General features: G+C 41.5%; 1 protein-coding gene across 3 annotated transcripts in view; it reads left to right on the top strand.

Moving 5' to 3' along the window:
- The window catches only part of spryd3 (SPRY domain containing 3), an 81,911-nt gene continuing 61,170 nt past the window's right edge, over positions 1 to 20,741 (top strand). For all 3 annotated transcript variants that reach the window (XM_055931133.1, XM_055931132.1, XM_055931131.1), the window contains exons 1-3: positions 1 to 105; positions 3,525 to 3,744; positions 15,435 to 15,510. In XM_055931133.1, the coding sequence (XP_055787108.1) occupies positions 3,626 to 3,744; positions 15,435 to 15,510 (195 nt within the window). In that variant the 5' untranslated portion in view covers positions 1 to 105; positions 3,525 to 3,625. The remainder of the gene's footprint in view (positions 106 to 3,524; positions 3,745 to 15,434; positions 15,511 to 20,741) is intronic.

Here is a 20,741-nt window from a genome sequence, read left to right as displayed (position 1 = left end):
AAGCGCCATACATTTACAAAGTTTTTCTACTGTAACGTTTTGGAGTCTTACCAAATGAACACAAGTGCCTTTGAATTAATTATTTAAACACATACTGGACAAATGGTAAGCAATTCACAAGAATAGTGGTATGCTGTGTAGCCACGGCTCTAGCAAGTGAATTCACAAGCTAGTAACGTTATTAGCTAGGGAATCTATTTGTCCGATGTGAGCTAGCTAGCTAGTATGCTACGTAGGTAACGTTAGCTACTGAAGCGTTGCTCAAATTGTTATGCCAATACCGGTAACGTTAGGTGCCACTAGCTAAATAGCTTAGGTTAAATTTATATACACATCTATGGGGTTAGTGTTCCCACACAGCCATATCTCCATGTTGCGCTTGTTTACGGAAAACATGAGGCGACCACCTATGCTAATTAGCTATCTTGCAGGCTCCAAACACCCGTGTGCAAGTTTGACTTGGGAAGTTTAGTTTCGTTTGATGGAGGCACCCATAGCTGTATGGACCTGTGCAAAACTACTAGAGTAAGTGCCTATTTTATTTAAAGGATTCTTTCTCGCTGATGAAAGATAAGGGCCATATGTTTCGAAAGCCATATCTTAAGGGATGATTATTGACGTTCCTAAAAGTTGAACAAAGCGTCGAGATTGTAGTTCACATGAGCTTGTCGTGGGCGACGCTAATGCCTGAAAACTAGGGAGAAGGCAGAATGCTTGCTAGAGTATTCAATAGCTAAGGGTTTCCCAAACTCGGTGCGAATTATACCATGACATTCTCTATAGAGTGCACGCGCTTAGCATGAACACAAGTCATTATATTTTATTCTGATTGTCAAACAAACCATTTTAAATTAGTGCATGTTAGTCCACTCAAATAATTACAGCATCCAAACTGCATGTAGCCTATACTCGCGCCATTTGATGAATGGAAATAGACATCTGTTACAAAACACAGTGTGCCTAATGTCATTCAGTGATTGCCATTGATTAGGCCTACATTAAATGATGCGTATTGTATGACAAATGTACATTTTTTGTAGCCTGAAAAGTCGGGAGAATGAAATGGGGGTGAAACTGTACCAGGAAAACAGGATGGACACCCTAACACATATGGTCAATTTAGTAGGCTAGTAGTCTACAATGTGTATTACCATGAACTTCTAATAGGCCTACCGTTAGCCAGTGATCTAGTGTTAAAACAAGTGGTGGGTAAACTCTGATTGCTGGTCACAGTAAAAAAATAAAAAGTAACACTCCCTGTATTTAAATGCATTTATCAGACAAAGGTGTGTCAACATAATTTACTTGAGTTTACCCTCCACCATGCTTAAAAAAATAAATATATATATATTTCACCTTTATTTAGCCAGGTAGGCCAGTTGAGAACAAGTTTTCATTTACAACTGAGACCTGGCCAAGATAAAGCAAAGCAGTGCGACAAAAACAACACAGAGTTACACATGGGATAAACAAATGTACAGTCAATAACACAATAGAAAAAGCTGTATACAGTGTGTGCAAATGAAGTAAGGAGGTAAGTCAATAAATAGGCCAATTGTGGCAAAGTAATTACAATTTAGCAATTTACACTGGTGTGATATATGTGCAGATGAGGATGTGCAAGTAGAAATACTGGTGCAAAGGAGCAGAAAAACAAATATGGGGATGTAGTTGGTTGGATGGGCTGCGTGCAGCGCTGACGCTTAAAGTTAGTGAGGGAGATATATATGTCTCCAACTTCAGCTATTTATGCAATTTGTTCCAGTCATTGGCAGCAGAGAACTGGAAGGAAAGGAGGCCAAAGGAGGTGTTGGCTTTGGGGGTGGCCAGTGAGATATACCTGTTGGAGCGTGTGCTACGGGTGGGTGTTGCTATGGTGACCAGTGAGCTAAGATAAGGTGGAGCTATACCTAGCAAAGACTTATAGATGACCTGGAGCCAGTGGTTTTGGCGACAAATATGCAGCGAGGACCAGCCAACGAGAGCATACAGGTCGCAGTGGTGGGTAGTATATGGGGCTTTGGTGACAAAACGGATGGCACTGGGATAGACTGCATCTAATTTGCTGAGTAGAGTGTTGGAGGCTAATTTGTAAATGACATCGCCGAAGTGAAGGATCGGTAGGATAGTCAGTTTTACGAAGGTAAGTTTGGCAGCATGAATGAAGGAGGCTTTGTTGTGAAATAGGAAGCCGATTATAGATTTAACTTCGGATTGGAGATGCTTAATATGAGTCTGGAAGGAGAGTTTACAGTCTAGCCAGAAACCTAGATATTTATAGTTGCCAACATATTCCAAGTCAGAACCGTCCAGAGTAGTGATGCTCGTCGGGCGAGCGGGTGCGGGCAGCGATCGGTTGAAGAGCATGTATTTCGTTTTACTAGCATTTAAGAGCAGTTGGAGGCGATTGAAGGAGTGATAAATAGAGCTTACACCACTGCCGGTAGTCTACCCTCTCAGCCGTGGCAATTTTACACACAGAACAGGGACCCTACATTCAATATAAAACATGTTGAATCAGAACATGTTTTACACTCTAGTTCATGAGTTGCCCATAAGTCATGCTTTGTCTTCACAGATCGTGTGACACAAAACACTACCTTTCTTTTATTAAATTAATAACATTTATGACAGTGTTATTTGTCAATACTAAGCATTTAACAATTTAATTAGATCATTGAACTTCAACCCTGTACGAATCATGGATCTTGTAGATCTCAGAAAATGCTCTAAGTTTTGCTGTGAAAACAGTTCTCATGGGAACACAAATCCAAAATAAGGTAAGCCTATGCCATTACAAAATCGAATGCTTCTAACCGAACGTTAAAACCTCTTCTAACCGAAAGAGTCACTATATAGGCCTACTGTCATTAACGTATAGTCTTCTTGTTGTACGGATTGGATGCAAATTGGCATCTAGTTGTCTAGTGATATTTTTCAACCATCAGCTGATCCAGGAAAGAAAACAAATATAATAAAGCTAAATAAATGATCTACTTCTTCTTCTGGCAAGCAATGAGCGCTCTAAACAGCTGACTGACAAAAGCAAACAATGATAAATCAACAGATAAATCTAACGCATTGGAATAAAGGCAAAAAAAAAAAATCAAGGACGCATGGCAAACAAATGGAAAAAATGAAGATGTACAAATTAAAATCTATACATAAAGCAGCTCAGCTGAGGCCGAAATTCAGCCCTACTAAGCAGACAGCGCCGTCACATAGAAATAAATGGTTTAAACCATGACAGAGAGGTGGGGGGGATCACATTTATTTTCATAATTACCACTGTACAACATATTTACCACTACATTGTAAACAAATAGGAGAATGGTTAAATTAGCATTATTTAGAGACACCCCAAAGTTTGACTTTTGTTGCGTTTAGGGGAGCTAACGTCTCATTCAGGGGATCTGAGCCCCTCCTGGCTACCCTGTAATTTGCACCTTGCTCACCTAGGTTTCTACCAATTAGCTTCCAAGTAGAGAATTTGACTCACCCTGTCACCCCTCCCTCAAATACAGGGGTAACCAACCCGTCTTCTGGAAAGCTACTGAGTGTGCTGGTTTTTACGCTAGCCCTACCCGAACTCACTGGATTTAGCCAATCCTGACCTCAAGTCAAGATGGATGACATCAACCAACACTACAGGTTCCTGAACTGGCGGAGGAGGATCAGAGACGTGCGTGCTGTACGCTTTCAGGAGCGCTACAAAAGAATGCTGAAGAATGGAGACACACTCAGGTGAGCCTGTTATGAGTGGCAAGAGGGTTCCCAGCGGATCCACAAGTTTGAAATGTCATCACAACGAGATTGCAATCAATTCTGGTTGTAAACTGGTTGAAGATTACAACTCTACCCATGCCCATGTATTAGGCTACACATTTACAGTGCCTTCAGAAAGTATTCACACCTCTTGACTTCTTCGACATTTTGTTGTGTTACAGCCTGAATTTAAAATTGATTCAATTGAGATTTTTTTCACTGGCCTACACACCAATACTCCATAATATCAAAGTGTTATTATGTATTAATTCAAAATGAAAAGTCATAAGTATTTCAACCCCTTTGTTATGGCAAGCCTAAATAAGTTCAAATTTGCTTAACAAGTCACAAGTTGCATTGATTCATGCAACTTAGTAGTGTTTAACATTATTTTTTAATGGCTACCTCATCTCTGTACTCAACATATAAACTCACCAAAAAAAGAAACGTCTTCTCACTGTCAACTGCGTTTATTTTCCGCAAACTTAACATGTGTAAATATTTGTATGATCATAACAAGATTCAACAACTGAGACAAACTGAACAAGTTCCACAGACATGTGACTAACGGAAATTGAATAATGTGTCCCTGAACAAAGGGGGGGGGGGTCAAAATCAAATTAACAGTCAGTATCTGGTGTGGCCAACAGTTGCATTAAGTACTGCAGTGCATCTCCTCATGGACTGCACCAGATGTGCCAGTTCTTGCTGTGAGGAGTTACCCCACTCTTCCACCAAGGCACCTGCAAGTTCCCTGACATTTCTGGGGGGAATGGCCCTAGCCCTCACACGGAACCCAAACCGGCTGCGCGTGTGCGCAGATGCAATGTATTTTGCCCCCCCCCCCCCCCCCCCACACCAAGCGCGATCACGACACGCAGGTTAAAATATCAAAACAAACTCTGAACCAATGACATTAATTTGGGGACAAGTCGAAAAGCATTAAACATGTATAGCTAGTTAGCTTGCACTTGCTAGCTAATGTTAATTTGTCCTATTTAGCTAGCTTGCTGTTGCTAGCTAATTTGTCCTGGGATATAAACATTGAGTTGTTATTTTACCTGAAATGCACAAGGACCTCTACTCCGACAATTAATCCATACATAAAATGGCCAACCGAATCGTTTCTAGTCATCTCTCCTCCTTCCAGGCTTTTTCATCGTTTAAATTATATGGTGATCGCATCTAAACTGTCATTGTATTACCTAGACAACTGGCAAAACAGTTCGTCTTTCGATCACCCACGTGGGTATAACCAATGAGGAGATGGCACGTGGGTACCTGCTTCTATAAACCAATGAGGAGATGGGAGAGGCAGGACTTGCAGCGCGATCTGCGTCAGAAATAGGAATGAGTTCTATTTTAGCCCTTGGCGTCGTAGACGCTCGCGAGCAGTGTGGGTGCAATAATTGAATATCATGGATTTCTAAATTTATTTTGCGACGCTCGCGCACGCGACGTGTCCGGTCTGGTCAGCATGTCACCCTCCGATCCAACAGGTCCCAGACATGCTCAATGGGATTGAGACCCGGGGTCTTTGCTGGCCATGGCAGAACACTGAGATTCCTGTCTTGCAGGAAATCACACACAGAACAAGCAGTATGGCTGGTGGCATTGTCATGCTGGAGGGTCATGTCAGGATGAGCCTGCAGGAAGGGTACCACATGAGGGAGGAGGATGTCTTCCCTGTAACGCACAGATGTCTCAAGTTTTGAGGGAGCCTGCAATTGACTGCAGGAATGTCCACTAGAACTGTTGCCAGAGAAATGAATGTTCATTTCTCTACCATAAGCTGCCTCCAAATTTGGCAGTACGTTCAACCGGCCCCACAACCGCAGACCACGAGTATGGTGTCTTATGCATATTTTTTTGTTTTGTTTTTTTAACCTTTATTTAACTAGGCAAATTCTTATTTTCAATGACGGCCTAGGGACAGTGGGTTAACTGCCTTGTTCAAGGGCAGAACGACAGATTTTTACCTTGTCAGCTTGGGGATTCGATCTTGCAACCCTTCGGTTACTAGTCCAACTACTAGGCTACCTGCCGCCACGCATTGACAGTGGCAGTGGTGTGTGTGTGGGGAGGCAAATAGTCTGGGGAGCCATTTGACTAGATGTTCAGGAGTCTTATGGCTTGGGGGTAGAAGCTGTTTAGAAGCCTCTTGGATCTAGACTTGGCGCTCCGGTATCGCTTCCCATGTGGTAGCAGAGAGAACAGTCTATGACTAGGGTGGCTGGAGTCTTTGTCAATTTTTTCAGGCCTTCCTCTGACACTGCCTGGTATAGAGGTCCTGGATGGCAGGAAGCTTGGCCCTAGTGATTTACTGGGCCGCTCGCACTCCCCGCTGTAGTGCCTTGCGGTCGGAGGCCGAGCAGTTGCCATACCAGGCAGTGATGCAACTAGTCAGGATGCTCTCGATGGTGCAGCTGTAGAACCTTTTGAGGATCTGAGGACCCATGCAAAATCTTTTCAGTCTCCTGAGGGGAATAGGCTTTGTCGTGTCCTATTCACGACTGTCTTAGTGTGTTTCAGGAGCGGGACAAGACACCCTCTTTTTGACTGATGACTGATATAAGGGCATATATGTGAGGCCTATCTGGCTTATATTATGATGATGGTCATAGTGTATTTTCTTAGTCCAAGTGAAGTGAAGTGACACAGGATGGTCATAATGCTTCATGACAGTGTCATGAAGTGTATTTTCTTCAAGTAATTTAAATATGATTAAGGAAAAAAACAAGCAAAAGGAAACTTATTGGCAGGGGAAAAAACTGAATTTTAATGAATGTGGTTGTTGACACTCTTATATAGGTGTCATAACCAGCCACATAAAAGAATGCAATGTATGTCACAACAGGTGTAAATAAATGCAGGGTTGGCACAAGGTGCTTAAAATATTTGAATTTGACACTCTGAAATTCAAGTATTCGAATACCTTGAAAATCTGATGTTTTGGCAAGTTGGTATTTAAAAAGTACAGATAAATGATCAAATATGTTAATATGAAAAAGATTAGAAAAATGTATTGGTCTTACAAATTAATTTCCAGGTAGACTACCGAATTTTATTTCCTCATGTGTTTCGCGCACTGGTTGCCAGGCAATCCTGCTCATTCCACCCACACTGCCACTCAGCCAGGCAGGTACATAACTGACTGATTGGGCGCTGCCAAACATCACATCGATAGCTAAAATGCCGGGCAAATGTAGATTCAAGCCTGCCTGGAAGGATATTGATGTTTATGAATGGTTTTGCCAGACCCATCCAGGGATGTAGAGGGTAAACGCTGTTCATGTACCTATTTGTGAAATAGCGTTTACTCACCTTTTTTTATTGAGTTAATTATCGTTTACCCGCATATTATTGCGTTCCCAGCGTTGATCAATACTCAAAGGCTTCTTGATATGAGTTCTAATTGCGCTTACATTTGCGAACAAGTGGAATCATGAATGATTCATGTGTGCTCGTTATGTCCGCCTGCTCCCCCACCTTTGCCTTGTTAGCGGCACATTCACTCTCCACTCTGTCCAACGGGAAACTCAGCCCAGACCTACAGTGGCAGAGACGCCGCTCACAGTGGGATTTTCTTTAAACACCCCTTGACTCCTGCCACCAAACAAAAAAAACCTGGCTTTCGAAGACTTAGTGTACAACTGGTAAATAGTCACTGATATTTCAGTCAGATTTCTAGTTAACTAGCTAGGTAGCTCAAGGGCTCTGGCTGATAGCCAGGTAGCTAGCTATAACTATCTGGTTAGACGGATTAAGTTAGAAGCTAACGTTGAACGGAGCCTGATCTCAACAGGAGCAGTCGACAGAAATGAAGCTAGCTATAATCAAAACATGGACTACTGTAAGTTCTCATAACAAAATACCTTTTCCTTTACAGTGAGTAGTGAGAGAGAGTGGTGAGTGAAGGCCAAATCAAATGAACCGCGAATGAGCATTGCTTTGGAGAGACAGAGAAATTTACTTGCTTTCTAGTTTGAAGAACATGACACTTTTGATGACGTTGACGCTCGCGGCACGTCTGTGTTCTGTACTTTACTACCGTGCATTCTAATTCCAGCGTGTACACGCTTGTTCGCGTTCCGTTTGGCCTTCAGGCTTCAATAAAGGAGATACACAGAGAGTGGAAACATTGAAGCGAGCAGGGAGAGAGGTTAGTACAGTTGTTCCCAAACTTGGGGTCTGGAACCCAATGTGGGGTCCCCTAAAATGTAAATGAGAGAATCTTTAATTGTATCAAACACATTAATAACTTGTTTCTCTTCAAATTGTTATAGAATACAGCAAATATTAGTGCTGTAAAAAGTATTTAAGTCCTTGAATTTGACTTGCCACTGTCTGTACGATCCATGTATATGGGTCATAGTGTTATTACCATATTATGACAGGTTATGTATGACAAGTTATGTCAGCTGTTATGACATAGTTATGACCGTACTGGGTGTCAAGTATAGTGTTACCGTAGTTTCAGTGTCCCTTCTGTTCATATTAATTCATGTCATGAGGTCTGTTATGATACACAGTGATTGAAATCATTGAAAACATTTTAGGGGATACTCGGTACACCACTAACTAATTTCTAGCACATGATCTGAACATTTGACTCACCCGACCCAAAATCAATGAACGTCCTACTGACCGAAGCAGAGTAATATTGATGTAGTCATGCTCTGGTATTTGAACAAAACAAGATGACAGCAACAGAGTTGGCAGGAGCACAAACTGAGCTGGGACCACCTGGCCCATAATGCAGTTCATCAAAGTGTTAGGCTAATGCATCATTATACTGTCTCGGCAAAAAACGGGTTCCTCCCCAAGCTGTGCGACATAGTCTGGGGATGAGGTTGGGCCTACCATGAATGTCACTGATGGAAACTGTTTCATGACGAGGTAGACGGCCAAGTTGTCGTATTCATGTGCTCAATCCTTATGCTTTGCTATTTTTTTTTTTTTTACAAAACACTGAAAAGGTACAGTTCTGTAAATCAATATGCCAAATCAGTAAAAACAGGGTTGTCCTATGAAAAGATGGTACAGATAGGCTATATGGGGCAATTCTGACTCGAGTTCACCGTGCGTAAATGAAATGTGATTCCCTTTCTATGCACTTTTCTCTACTCGTATTGTGACCTTGAACTTAAGCATGACAATAGCATGCTATTCACCTGCTATTCGTTTGGGGTTGAAGTTAAATGAAGGTGTGGCGGTGGTGTGTCTACAGATACACCGTGTTCTGACCTTGACTTAATTCCCTCATAATTCCACCACCTTCATGCGAGAGGAAACCATAAGGTCCTAGCGAACGTACCGGTTCCAAGTGGAAAAAGCAGCCCCTTTATTTTTTTCCAACTGTTCATCTCGGTAAGGGGGTGGGCTCTAGAACATCCGATCAGCCAATCAGGGCTGTGTATCTAAATCTCTTCAAATTAGTTTCCTACAGCCAATACGATCAGACTGAGCATTTCAAGGGCCAAAGGAGGCTCAGGGAAATAAATGATAAAACATATATTTTGGAGTTATTTTCATTAGTCCTTTACGCTCGTATACGTATACGGGTTGAAAATTGCAGATTTGGGCACTGATAAACAAGATTACAAATATGAGATTTCATGGCGCCTAGAGACTGCCTTGGTAGTCTATTCCTGCAAAATGATCCATAATTATTCGTTTTAAGAGTTTTTCTTTTAATGCACATTGTTTTTATCAACCTTTTAGTTTTATTTGATAGCTTATCAAGTATGGAACACAGGAATCATGTAAAACAGTTTTTTTTTATCATCAATGTTATGTTAGTTAACATATTTAGCTACTTCTCCAACCTTTTCAATCAACTAGCAAATAGTTTAGATTCAAATACCAGCCTAGCTAGATCTTCCTAGATCCTCAACTACCATCTACTGGACCAGAATATTCATAAATGGCAGCAACCTTCATTCACTACACACAGAAGGATTCCTCCTGAAGTTTTGCACAGATTAAAACATCCCTGTGTAAGGAGTTTAAGAACAGCCTCTTTCAATACAGGCTCTTATGGGAAAACATGCAGACGACTAGGTGGTAGGAGACTAATTAACAAACTAAAGTATATTGTGCACATTCATATTGAGAGCAATACAGCACTGGAGTTGGATGGTAATGGACAGCCATTTCTGCAGGCTGACCCTCAGGCAAATGACGTCACCCACTCCAAGTCTATACAGTCCATACAGAGCGCAGTTGATCAACCAACATGTAATGAAACTGTTTCCAGTGTTTTGCACTCTACTATGTCTAGTCTTTAACAAACAATTCTCCTCTTTTGTATGAGTTCATCTTAGACAATGCATTTTACATGACCTGCTTCACTGACACAAGAGGAGGACTTTTACCAACTAAATGAGGCAGCTCTGCCTGGATATAAATACATTGAAAAGGCACACAAGGCCTCCATCAGACGTAATGGAGGCCTTGCTGTTTTATACAGAGACTGCTTTATTTTAAACCTATTGACTGTTGCTGATTTTCAGTCTTTTGGGTGCCTTGCTTTTTAAATTTAAACAACCAAATCCTCTCCCTGTTATCCTTGTTAACCCCCCCCCCCCTCCTCCCCCCAAGACAAGCACCTCTTTTATGCCTAAGTTTTCTGAAATATTAACCTCTGTATGAACCACCTTCTCCAGTGTGATTTTGGGTGACTTTAACATCCATATTGACTCACCAAAGGGATGTATTGCTGCTGATTTCCTCAACTTGCTGGACTGTCTAAACCTTTTGCAACATATTAATGTTACCCATCACAACCGTGGACACACATTAGATGTCATTATTCCTGGAGATGTCCCTGCCTCTGACCTGGATGTCCTCGAACTTGGCGTATCTGACCACAAGGCTGTGACATTATCTCTGATGGCACACACTCCGCAACACTGCCCAAATAGGACCATTAAATTCACGAAACAACGAATCCCTCTTCCTGGAACACATCCAGCCCAACTTTGAGTCTGACTGCAGTGAGCTGGCCCTCAGCGACATGGTCAACCTGTATAACAAAACTCTGAGTACTACCCTGAACATCCTTGCTCCTGAAACAAATGCAAAGTAACCGTCCAACGCTCTTCACCCTGGTTCACTGATGAACTGTGCGGAATAAATAGTCATGGCTGTAAGCTTGAGAAGCGCTGGTGGAAGGATGGCCTCACTGTCCATCTACTGGCCTACAAAGACCACCAAACAAGCTACTCTGCTGCCCTAAAAGCAGCAGGATCACACTTCTACTGCTGCCTTCTACCATGATTGACACGAACAAAACTAACCCCAGAACCCTGTTCTCAACCATCAACCGCCTTCTTAACCCTGCAAACTCATGCTCTCCTGCAGGCTCATCTGAGCAGTGCAAGCGCTTCTCAGAGTAAGGTTGACAACATTAGAACAAACATCATGGCTTCCAAGACGACCTGCACCCCACCTCCTGAGCCCCCAACGCAGTCTGCCCCTCCCCTCAGCAACATAAACTGCTGTGCAGTCAATCATCTTTAAAGTGAAGGTCACCACTTGCTCCCTTGACCCTATCCCTACATCCCTACTCCAAACCTGCTCATCTAGCCTGCTTCAGTTTGATACCACCCTCATCAACAAGTCACTGCTGACTGGGGAGATACCATCACTCTTAAAAACCGCTGCAGTCACCCCCTTATTGAAGAAACTCAACCTTGACTATGACATTCTATCCAACTACAGGCTATCGCCTGTATAAATAACACTATCTCCAACCTCCCCGGCTTATCGCCAACCTCCCCTTCATATCAAAAGACTGGAAAAATAAGTCGCAAACCAGCTTCAATCCCGTCTGTCTTCCAATCCGCTGTACAAAGTTTTCCAGTCTCTCTTCTGGCCCTTGCACCGAAACAGCTCTGGTGCAAGTTACCAATTACCTACTGATGGCTGCAGATTCTGGATTAGCTAGCCTCCTCCTCCTCTTAGAACTGCTCTGAATAGGTTATCCTCCTACCGCTCCAATGGGAAGCAATACATCACGATTGGAGAGTCCAGATCTGAGAAGTCTTCAGTCACATTTGGTGTCCCACAGTGGTCTGTTTTGGGGCCTATTCTGTCCCTTATCTACATGTTCCCTCTCGGCCAAACATCAACGTCCACTGCTACGCTGATGACACCCAAGTATATATTAACACCAAACCGGACACCATCTCAGCCCTAGCAAAATGTAGCAGCTGCATAGATGACATCAGGGCATGGATATAGAGAACTTCCTCCAGCTGAACAGCAGAAAGCCTGAAGCTATGCTTATTGGGACACCCAAGCAGGTCCCCAGTGCTGCCCTACAATTGACGGCCAAGACATCCATCTGTCCTTTGTCATCTCTCCAACCTGGGAGTCAAGATTGATTCTTCTCTGTCTTTGATGCCCATATAAAACATCTGCAAAACATAATTTTTCCGTCTGAGAAACATCGCCCAGCTCAAACAATTGCTCTCCCAGCCAGATGCAGAGAAACTTGTTCACGTCTTCAACTTCTCCTGGCTTGATTACGGCAAAACACTCTGTTTGGTGGGCCTTCCAGCCAAATCACTTCAGAGAATACAACTCTGCCAGAGTACTGATCAGGACCAAGAAGTCAGTCCACATCTCCCCGTCCTTGAACTCCACTGGCTACCGGTTGACTTTAATCTTCCTAGTGTTTTTAACCTCAAATGGATTGGGTCCCACCTACATCAGGGACCACATTTCTATCAATGATAGAAAGTAGGGAGTTTCTCGAGCAACTCCCTATTTCTTCAATTCCCCAAGACATATCTCCGTACTATGGGGGACCGAGCCTTCTGCTCCCTTGCCCCTCGCCTATGGAATGTTCTCCCTGATCATCTGAGAGCCGCTCCATCAATCAGAACTTTTAACTGCCCTTAAAACACATTTCTACAGACTCTTTCCTATAGTCCTAATCTGGAAAGTCCCTTTAGGATGTATTGCTATTTCCTGCCTTGATTCTAAATGTATGATGATTTATATTGTATATAAATTTGTATTGTTTACTATGTTGAGCTTTGAGAACACTACTGAATATATTATTATAAATGCCTAAATTGGAACGCAGTGCAGTAACATGCTATACATGATGTAGAGCTCTGGCTCTGTGCTTCACAGCGCTGTATGGGCTTTGACTGAAAGCTGTTCTGAATTTGAGCACCTCGCGCGACAGTAAGTTGCCCCCATCACTCCTGCTAATTGGGCAACTTTTGCAAATGTTTTGTTGTCTGAGTGAGGGAAATGCTGTGTAAGAGGACTATGTTTTTTGAAAGATGAGATGTTGAGGATTATAATAAAAACCACTTTGATGTCGTACAAGCAAGCCATACACCCGTGAGTCCAAATGGGAACTTCACATTTCCATATCATAGACAAGATGGCGCCGATAGACATGGTCACCTGGTTCCTAGCTCCTAGCTCCGAAGAAACTTTGGAGTATTTTTTTTTATTTTTTATTACTGCACAGTTGGAGCTAGGAAGACAAGCATTTTGCTGCACCTCCAATAACATCTGCTAAATATGTGTATGCGACCAATACATTTTTTGTTGATTTCATAAATCAACTGTCATATACAGTGTCAATGTTTATGATCACTTTGTTTGATGTACTGCATGGGGGTTTTAAAGACTCGTGATTGTTGTTTAATTGAATGTGTTTAAGCTTTATGAAACTCTTTGCATGTAGGCCTATCTGGTAGTCTTTAATTAAAATATGGTGCTTCTATAACAGGGATGGGCAACTGGCGCCCCCCCCCCCCCCAAAATAAATATATTTGTACTTTTTTTGAAACTCCGTCGTGTTCTCAACTTACTTTTGAGTTAGAGTAGTAGAATACACAAGGTGACATTTTGAAATGTGTTTTTTCTGTTTTAGTGTCAGTCACTGAAAGTCACTCAATTAGCCCATATCAGCAATTTTTTTTTTAGATTGGGGAGTTGGTCGAGCCAGCTATCTAAACCAGGGGTATTCAACCTATTCTTGCTCAGGGACCCCCGCCCAGAGAATCCGGTGACCCTGGGACCCCCATGTTAGCAAAACATGTTTATGTCCACATGTCCTTGCCATTATAATTCAGTGGATAAGACAAGTAATCAACATTTTTAAATTAATTGATTTGGTAGATTAATTTTCATTATTTTGACCTCCCCACATTATAATTGGATGAAGTATAAACTCTAAAAGCCTATTAACTAGAAAGTTAACTCCAAACTAGGTTTTCATCAAGGATCTATCTGTACTTTGCTCCATTCATCTTTTCCTCGATCCTGACTAGTCTCCTAGTCCCTGCCTCTGAAAAACGTCCCCACTGCATGATGCTGTCACCACCATGCTTCACCTTAGGGATGGTGCCAGGTTTCTTCCAAACGTAACGCTTGACATTCAGGCCAAAGAGTTCAATCTTGGTTTCATCAGACCAGATAATATAATTTATCATGGTCTAAGAGTCTTTATGTGCCTTTTGGCAAACTCCAAGTGGGCTGTCATGTGCCTTTTACTGAGGAGTGGCTGCCGTCTGGCCACTAACATAAAGGCCTGATTTGGTGCTGCGGAGATGGTTGTCCGTATGGAAGTTTCTCCCATCTCCACAGAGGAACTCTGGAGTTCTGTCAGAGTGACCATTGGGTTCTTGGTCACCTCCCTGACCAAGACCCTTCTCCCCGATTGCTGAGTTTGCCTGGGCGGCCAGCCCTAGGAAGAGTCTTGGTGGTTCCAATCTTCTTCCTTTTAAGGAGGATGGAGGCCACTGTGTTCTTGGAGACCTTCAATGCTGCAGAAATGCTTTGGTTCCCTTCCCTAGATCTGTGCCTCGACACTTTCCTGTCTCAGAGCTCTACGGACAATTCCTTCGACATCATGGCTTGGTTTTTGCTCTGACATGCACTGTCAATTGTGGGACCTTTATATAGACCGGGTGTGTTCCTTTCCAAATCATGTCCAATCAATTGAATTTAGCACAGGTGGACTCCAATCAAGTTGTATAAACATCTTTACCACAGGATAAACAACATATAAACAAATTTACCACAGGTGGCCTGGAAACAGGATGCCCCTGAGCTGAATTTCGAGTCCCATAGCAAAGGGTCTGAATACTTATGTATATTCAGAACATTCGCAATGAGTTCTAAAAACCTGTTTCCGCTTTGTCGTTATTGGGTATTGTGTGTAGATTGCTGAGGAGATATATATATTAATCCATTTTAGAATAAGGCTGTAACGTAACTGGAAAAAGGGAAGGGATCTGAATAGTTTCCGAAGGCACTGTACCTAATGAATACAACTACGACATACAGTACTTAATACAACACAGCTTTGGTGACACCTCTGTCTCAAAAAATAATGCTTTTGATCGCTTAGAAATGTTGGAAATTAAGCTTCTCCCAAACGTTCCGTTCTGCTTGTAAAATAATGTGAAAATGGAAAAACTGCTATTGGGTAACTATAGCTACTTGAATATAACATTGAATCCCCCTTCTCCTAAAACTGAATGTATTAAAACGATTATGACTATTATTATACGACAACTAAATTCAGCTTATGGCCCCCAAAAAGTGCCCCTGGCTCTTATCTCAAACTAGGATCTTCACCTTCTAATTGGCAGATGTCTGAGTGGAAGTGTTTCTTTGTTATTTCTCTTCAGCTATCAAGGGAACTCTGATGAGGTTGGCTGCTATGTGGCTCCCAGTCCCTTATCAAAGGGAAACTGCTACTTTGAGGTAAGTGTTAACACCTGTTTTATTTTCACTAATGATTAGTATCCTTAGACGATGATAGCCTTATCTTTTGAAATGTGTGTGCCTTGCACACTTCTAAGCAGTTATTATTTTCAATTGTACAATGGGTGGGTCTAATGCTAATAGGGGCAGCAGGTAGCCTAGTGGTTAGAGCATTAGGCCAGGCCAGTAACCGAAAGGTTGCTAGATCGAAACCCTGAGCTGACATGTCGTTCTGCCCCTGAACAAGGCAATTAACCCACTGTTCCTAGGCCGTCATTGTAAATAAGAATTTGTTAAAAAATCCTGAATGCTGATTGGTTAAAATCGGATTCCAGCCGCTGTCTATTCCACAAGTTATCACCGGCTAAAGCTATGACGTTAAAATGCCTATTTACTCTGTTCCATTTGACTGCGCAATCCACTGTCTCATCAGCCCAGCCAGGCAATTTATAAACTTGATCTGCACTATAAAAACATCTAGACATTACCCAAACCTAATTGAGATGGTTCGGGATGAGTTGGACCACAGAGTGAAGGAAAAGCAGCCAACAAGTGTTCAGCATATGTGGGAACTCCTTCAAGAGTGTTGGAAAAGCATTCCTAGTGAAGGAATGCCAAGAGTGTGCAAAGGTGTCATCAAGGCAAAGGGTGGCTACTTTGAAGAATCTCAAATGTAAAATATATTTTGAGTTGTTTAACACTTTTTGGGTTACTACATGATTCCATATGTTATTTCATAGTTTTGGTGTCTTCACTATTATTCTACAATGTATAAATAAATACAAACCCTGCAATGAGTAGGTGTGTCCAAACTTTTGACTGGTGCTGTATATATGGCAATAGAACATTTAGAACAAATGACTGTCCATAGATACAGAACAAAAAGACTCAATGACTGGCAACCGAACCGATAGAACGAACGACCAGCCGGCTTGGGTAGCAACCCTAGATTTGTGTCGGGAGTATATCTTGTGGAAGGATGAAATGGTATGAATAAATTCATCAAAATACAATTTTCCCATGGAAATATGTATATCATTATTTGAATATGTTGGTAACCCGTTGTATAAAAATGATAATGCCCTCGAAGCCAGTGTTTGGAGGATACACTACCGTTCAAAAGTTGTTTTGTTTTTGAAAGAAAAACACTTTTTTTTGTCCATTTAAAATAACAAAAAAATGATCAGAAATACAGTGTAGACATTGTTAATGTTGTAAATGACTATTGCTGGAAACAGCCGATTAAAAAAAATATATATATATGTTTTATGGAATATCTACATAGGCGTACAGAGGCCCCATATCAGCAAACATCACCCCTGTGTTCCAATGGCATGTTGTGTTTGCTAATCCAAGTTTATAATTTTAAAAGACTAATTGATCATTAGAAAAGCACAGCTGGAAACTGTTATTCTGATAAAAGAAGCAATTCAACTGGCCTTCTTAGTTGAGTATCTAGAGCATCAGCATTTGTGAGTTCGATTACAGGCTCGAAATGGGCAGAAACAAAGAACTTTCTTCTGAAACTTGTCAGTCTATTCTTGTTCTGAGAAATGAAGGCTATTCCATGAGAGAAATTGCCAAGAAACTGAAGATCTGGTACAAATCTGTGTACTACTCCCTTCACAGAACAGCACAAACTGTCCCTAACCAGAATAGAACGAGGAGTGGGAGGCCCCGGTGCACAACTGAGCAAGAAGAAAAGTACATTAGAGTGCCTAGTTTGAGAAACAGACGCCTCACAAGTCCTCAACTGGCAGCTTCATTAAATAGTACCCGCAAAACACCAGCCTGAACGTCAACAGTAAAGAGGTGACTTGCTTGCCTTCTAGACAGAGTTGCAAAGAAAAATCCATATCTCAGACTGGCCAATAAAAGATTAAGATGGGCAAAAGAACACAGACACTGGACAGAGGAACTCTGCCTAGAAGGCCAGCATCCAGGAGTCGCCTCTTCACTGATCCACAGCTTGTCTCCACGACTCCACAGCAAGTTGATAGTGGCCCTAGTTATCCAAATTGCCGATTTCTTTTGTGTGTGTGCAAATTCAAGCAAATAAGCATTAAAATCCATGAGCCTTGAGGTATAGATTAAGAATAAAGGGTTTATAAGTAGTTGATAATTGTTTATATGCTAGGCTTACTTACTGTATAACCCCTTTATAAATCCTTTTAAGTATGTAACATGTTACCATACTAAACTTAGGTTGTAAACTTAGCCTAATATGAGAATATTATAACAGTGCAGTGTAATTTTATGCATAAAGCTTTTCTTAGTAGCGTCAGTGCTGACATGTTGTTGAAAGTGATGTTCCTCACGCTCCTAGCCTATATGAGATGTGTATGTGCGCAAGCTAGAGGCCATTTTCCAAGCAAGATACCAGAGTTTCTCAGAACCTGATCCCTTTTTATCAAAGAAAACCAAAATAATTCTCAAATGCTAGTCACAGTTGGAGTCTGATGGCTATCTGCAAGTTAGATTAAATGAGTTTGACATTTACAGTTAGAAGTTTAGAGTGATCTTTAAAGAACTCCACGTCCGTACTTTATGTGATCCGGTTCTCAATTCTTATTCGGCGTGACGCACATCCTGTGAAATTCCCCCAGATATTGAAAGTTTGGGGGCATTCTTTCCCATAAAGGTCATTTGCCTGTCAGAATATGCGTCACTAGTATCCTCATGTTTCCTCATTATGCTTTCACAAGGAAATAATTTCACCTTCGTCAGACACTGCCCCTGTGCACTCAAATCTAGGCCTATCTGTCTTCAGTGAATCCAGCAGAACATCTGGGATTTGTGGCATTCCACTTATTTCAACATTTTATTTGAATTCCATTTCAATCCATTCAAAGTCCATTCCAATTTCATCAGCCTATCTAAGCCCAGCTGCGTCTGTGAATCTTTCATTCAGACATTTATAAGCTTTTAAGTACCTTCTACTAATGTATTTGAACCTGTCAAGTGTCAAGTGCAGTACAGCCAGTACTGTAAAAGCCTAGAGATTGAACTGAACTGATCAAAAAGTATCCTCGAATGAGTGCAGAGGAGAGCAGGTGAGTGAGACCTGGACTTTCACTCAGAAAAACCCAAGGAGTTCAGTTTCAGACTGTGAATAATCACGTGGGATCCAGCCCAGAATCTGGGTTCAAATAGTGTTTTCTTTCAAAAACTTAATGTGATTGAGCTGGTCTAAATTGCCGGATAGGCAGAATTTGCACTTTTAGGACTATCCCATTGGTTCCTCTGCCAAAGCAGCGGCTACTCTTCCTGGGTTCCAAGCGCATTAAGGCACATCACACAAAAACATATACCAACAACAAAAACTGTACATCATACAACATCATTACACCACAACATTTCTACAACACAAAGTGTATAATAACGCCATAAAACAATATTAACATGTATGTGTGTGTGTGCTAGCGTGTGTGTGCCTGTGTCTCTTCACAGTCTGTGTTTTTCCATAAGGTGTAGTTTTCTGTTCTTTAAATCTGATTTTACTGCTCGCATGAGTTACTTGATGTGGAAAGAGTTCCATGAAGTCATGGCTGTGCAGTAGTGTGCGTTTCCCGGAGTCTCTTCTGGACATGGGGAGTGGCAAGAGACCCCTGGTGACATGTCTTGTGGGGTATGCATGGGTCTCTGAGCTGTGTGCTAGTAATTTGAACAGACAGCTTGGTGCTTTCAACATGTTAAAACCTCTCACAAAGACAAGTATTGATGCAGTCAATCTGTCCTCTACTTTGAGCCAGGAGAGATTGACATGTATGTCATTGATGTTAGCTCTCTGGGTATATTTAAGAGTCAGCTGTGCTGCTCTGTTCTGGGCCAACTGTAATTTGCCTATGTCTCTCTTGGTGGCACTTGACCATATGACTGGAGAGTAGTCCAGGTGTGAACAAAACTAGGGCCTGTAGGACTTGTTTTGCTGAGCAATGTCAAGAAAGCAGAGAAGCGCTTTATTACAGACAGACCTCTCCCCATTTTAGCTACTGTTGCATCAATATATTTTGACCATGACAGTTTACAATCCAGGGTTACCCAAAGCAGTTTAGTCTCCTTAAGTTACTCAATTTCCACATTCATTTCAAGATTTAGTTGATGTTTAGGGTTTAGTGAATGGTTTGTCCCAAATAAAATATATTTTGTTTTTGAAATATTTAGTACTAGCTTATTACTTTCCACCCATTCTAAAACGGACTGCAGTTATTTGTTAAGTATTGCAGTGATTTAACTTGCTGTGGTAGCTGATGTGTATAATGTTTAGTCATCAGCATACATAGACACACAGGCTTTACTCAGTAACAGTGACAGGTCATTAGTAAAGATTGAAAAACGTAAGGGGCCCAGACAACTGCCCTGGGGAATGCCCGACTCTAACTGGATTATGTTGGAGAGGCTTCCATTAAAGAACACCTTCTGTGTTCTGTTAAATAGGGAACTCTCAATCTACAATAAAGCAGGGGATGTAAAGCCTTAACATGTGCATTTGTCCAGCAGCCTATTATGATCAATAATGTCAAAAGCTGCACTAAAGTCTAAAATAACAACTCCTACTAGCTTCTTATACATTTCTTTCAGCCAATCATCAGTCATTTGTGTAAGTGCCGTACATTTTGAGTGCCCCTCCCTGCTTTGCTATTCTTCTGTAGTGGAATGACTTTTGCTTCCTTCCAGGCCTGAGGGCACACACTGTTCTGTAGGCTTAGTTTAAAGAGATGGCAAATAGGAGTGGCAATATTGTCCGCTATCATCCTCAGTAAATTTCCATCCAGCCCCAGGTGGCTTGTCATTGTTGATAGACAACAATAATTTTTTCAATGCTTACACACTCACTTCATGGATAAAAAAATTACAATGCTTGTCTTTCATAATTTGGTGAGTTATGAATGGCTGTGTAGGTTCAGAGTTTGTTGTTGGCATGCCTAAGTTTGCTAATCTTGCCAGCGAATTAAAAAAATTATTAGTTGGCAATATCAGTTGGTTTTGTGATGAATGAGCCATCTGATTCAATGAAGGATGGAGTGAGTTTACGCACAAAGCTTTTTACCATCATTCTTTATTAGGGCTTGGCGATATTTCCAAAATATCATTTGACGGTATTTTATGTTTTAGATTAATACAAATTCAATTTTGCTTTATGAGTAGTGAGTGACCCTAGGGTGGCAAAACATACATTTTAAGTGATTCCAATGGGTCTTTCTTCATTCTGTTTTGCTTTATTCTGTTCA

Source organism: Salvelinus fontinalis, chromosome 8 (genome assembly GCF_029448725.1).
Source record: "Salvelinus fontinalis isolate EN_2023a chromosome 8, ASM2944872v1, whole genome shotgun sequence".
NCBI classification, from domain to species: domain Eukaryota; kingdom Metazoa; phylum Chordata; class Actinopteri; order Salmoniformes; family Salmonidae; genus Salvelinus; species Salvelinus fontinalis.
The sequence above is the reverse complement of the archived record's forward strand: the minus strand, read 5'-3'. Positions and strand labels throughout refer to the sequence as shown.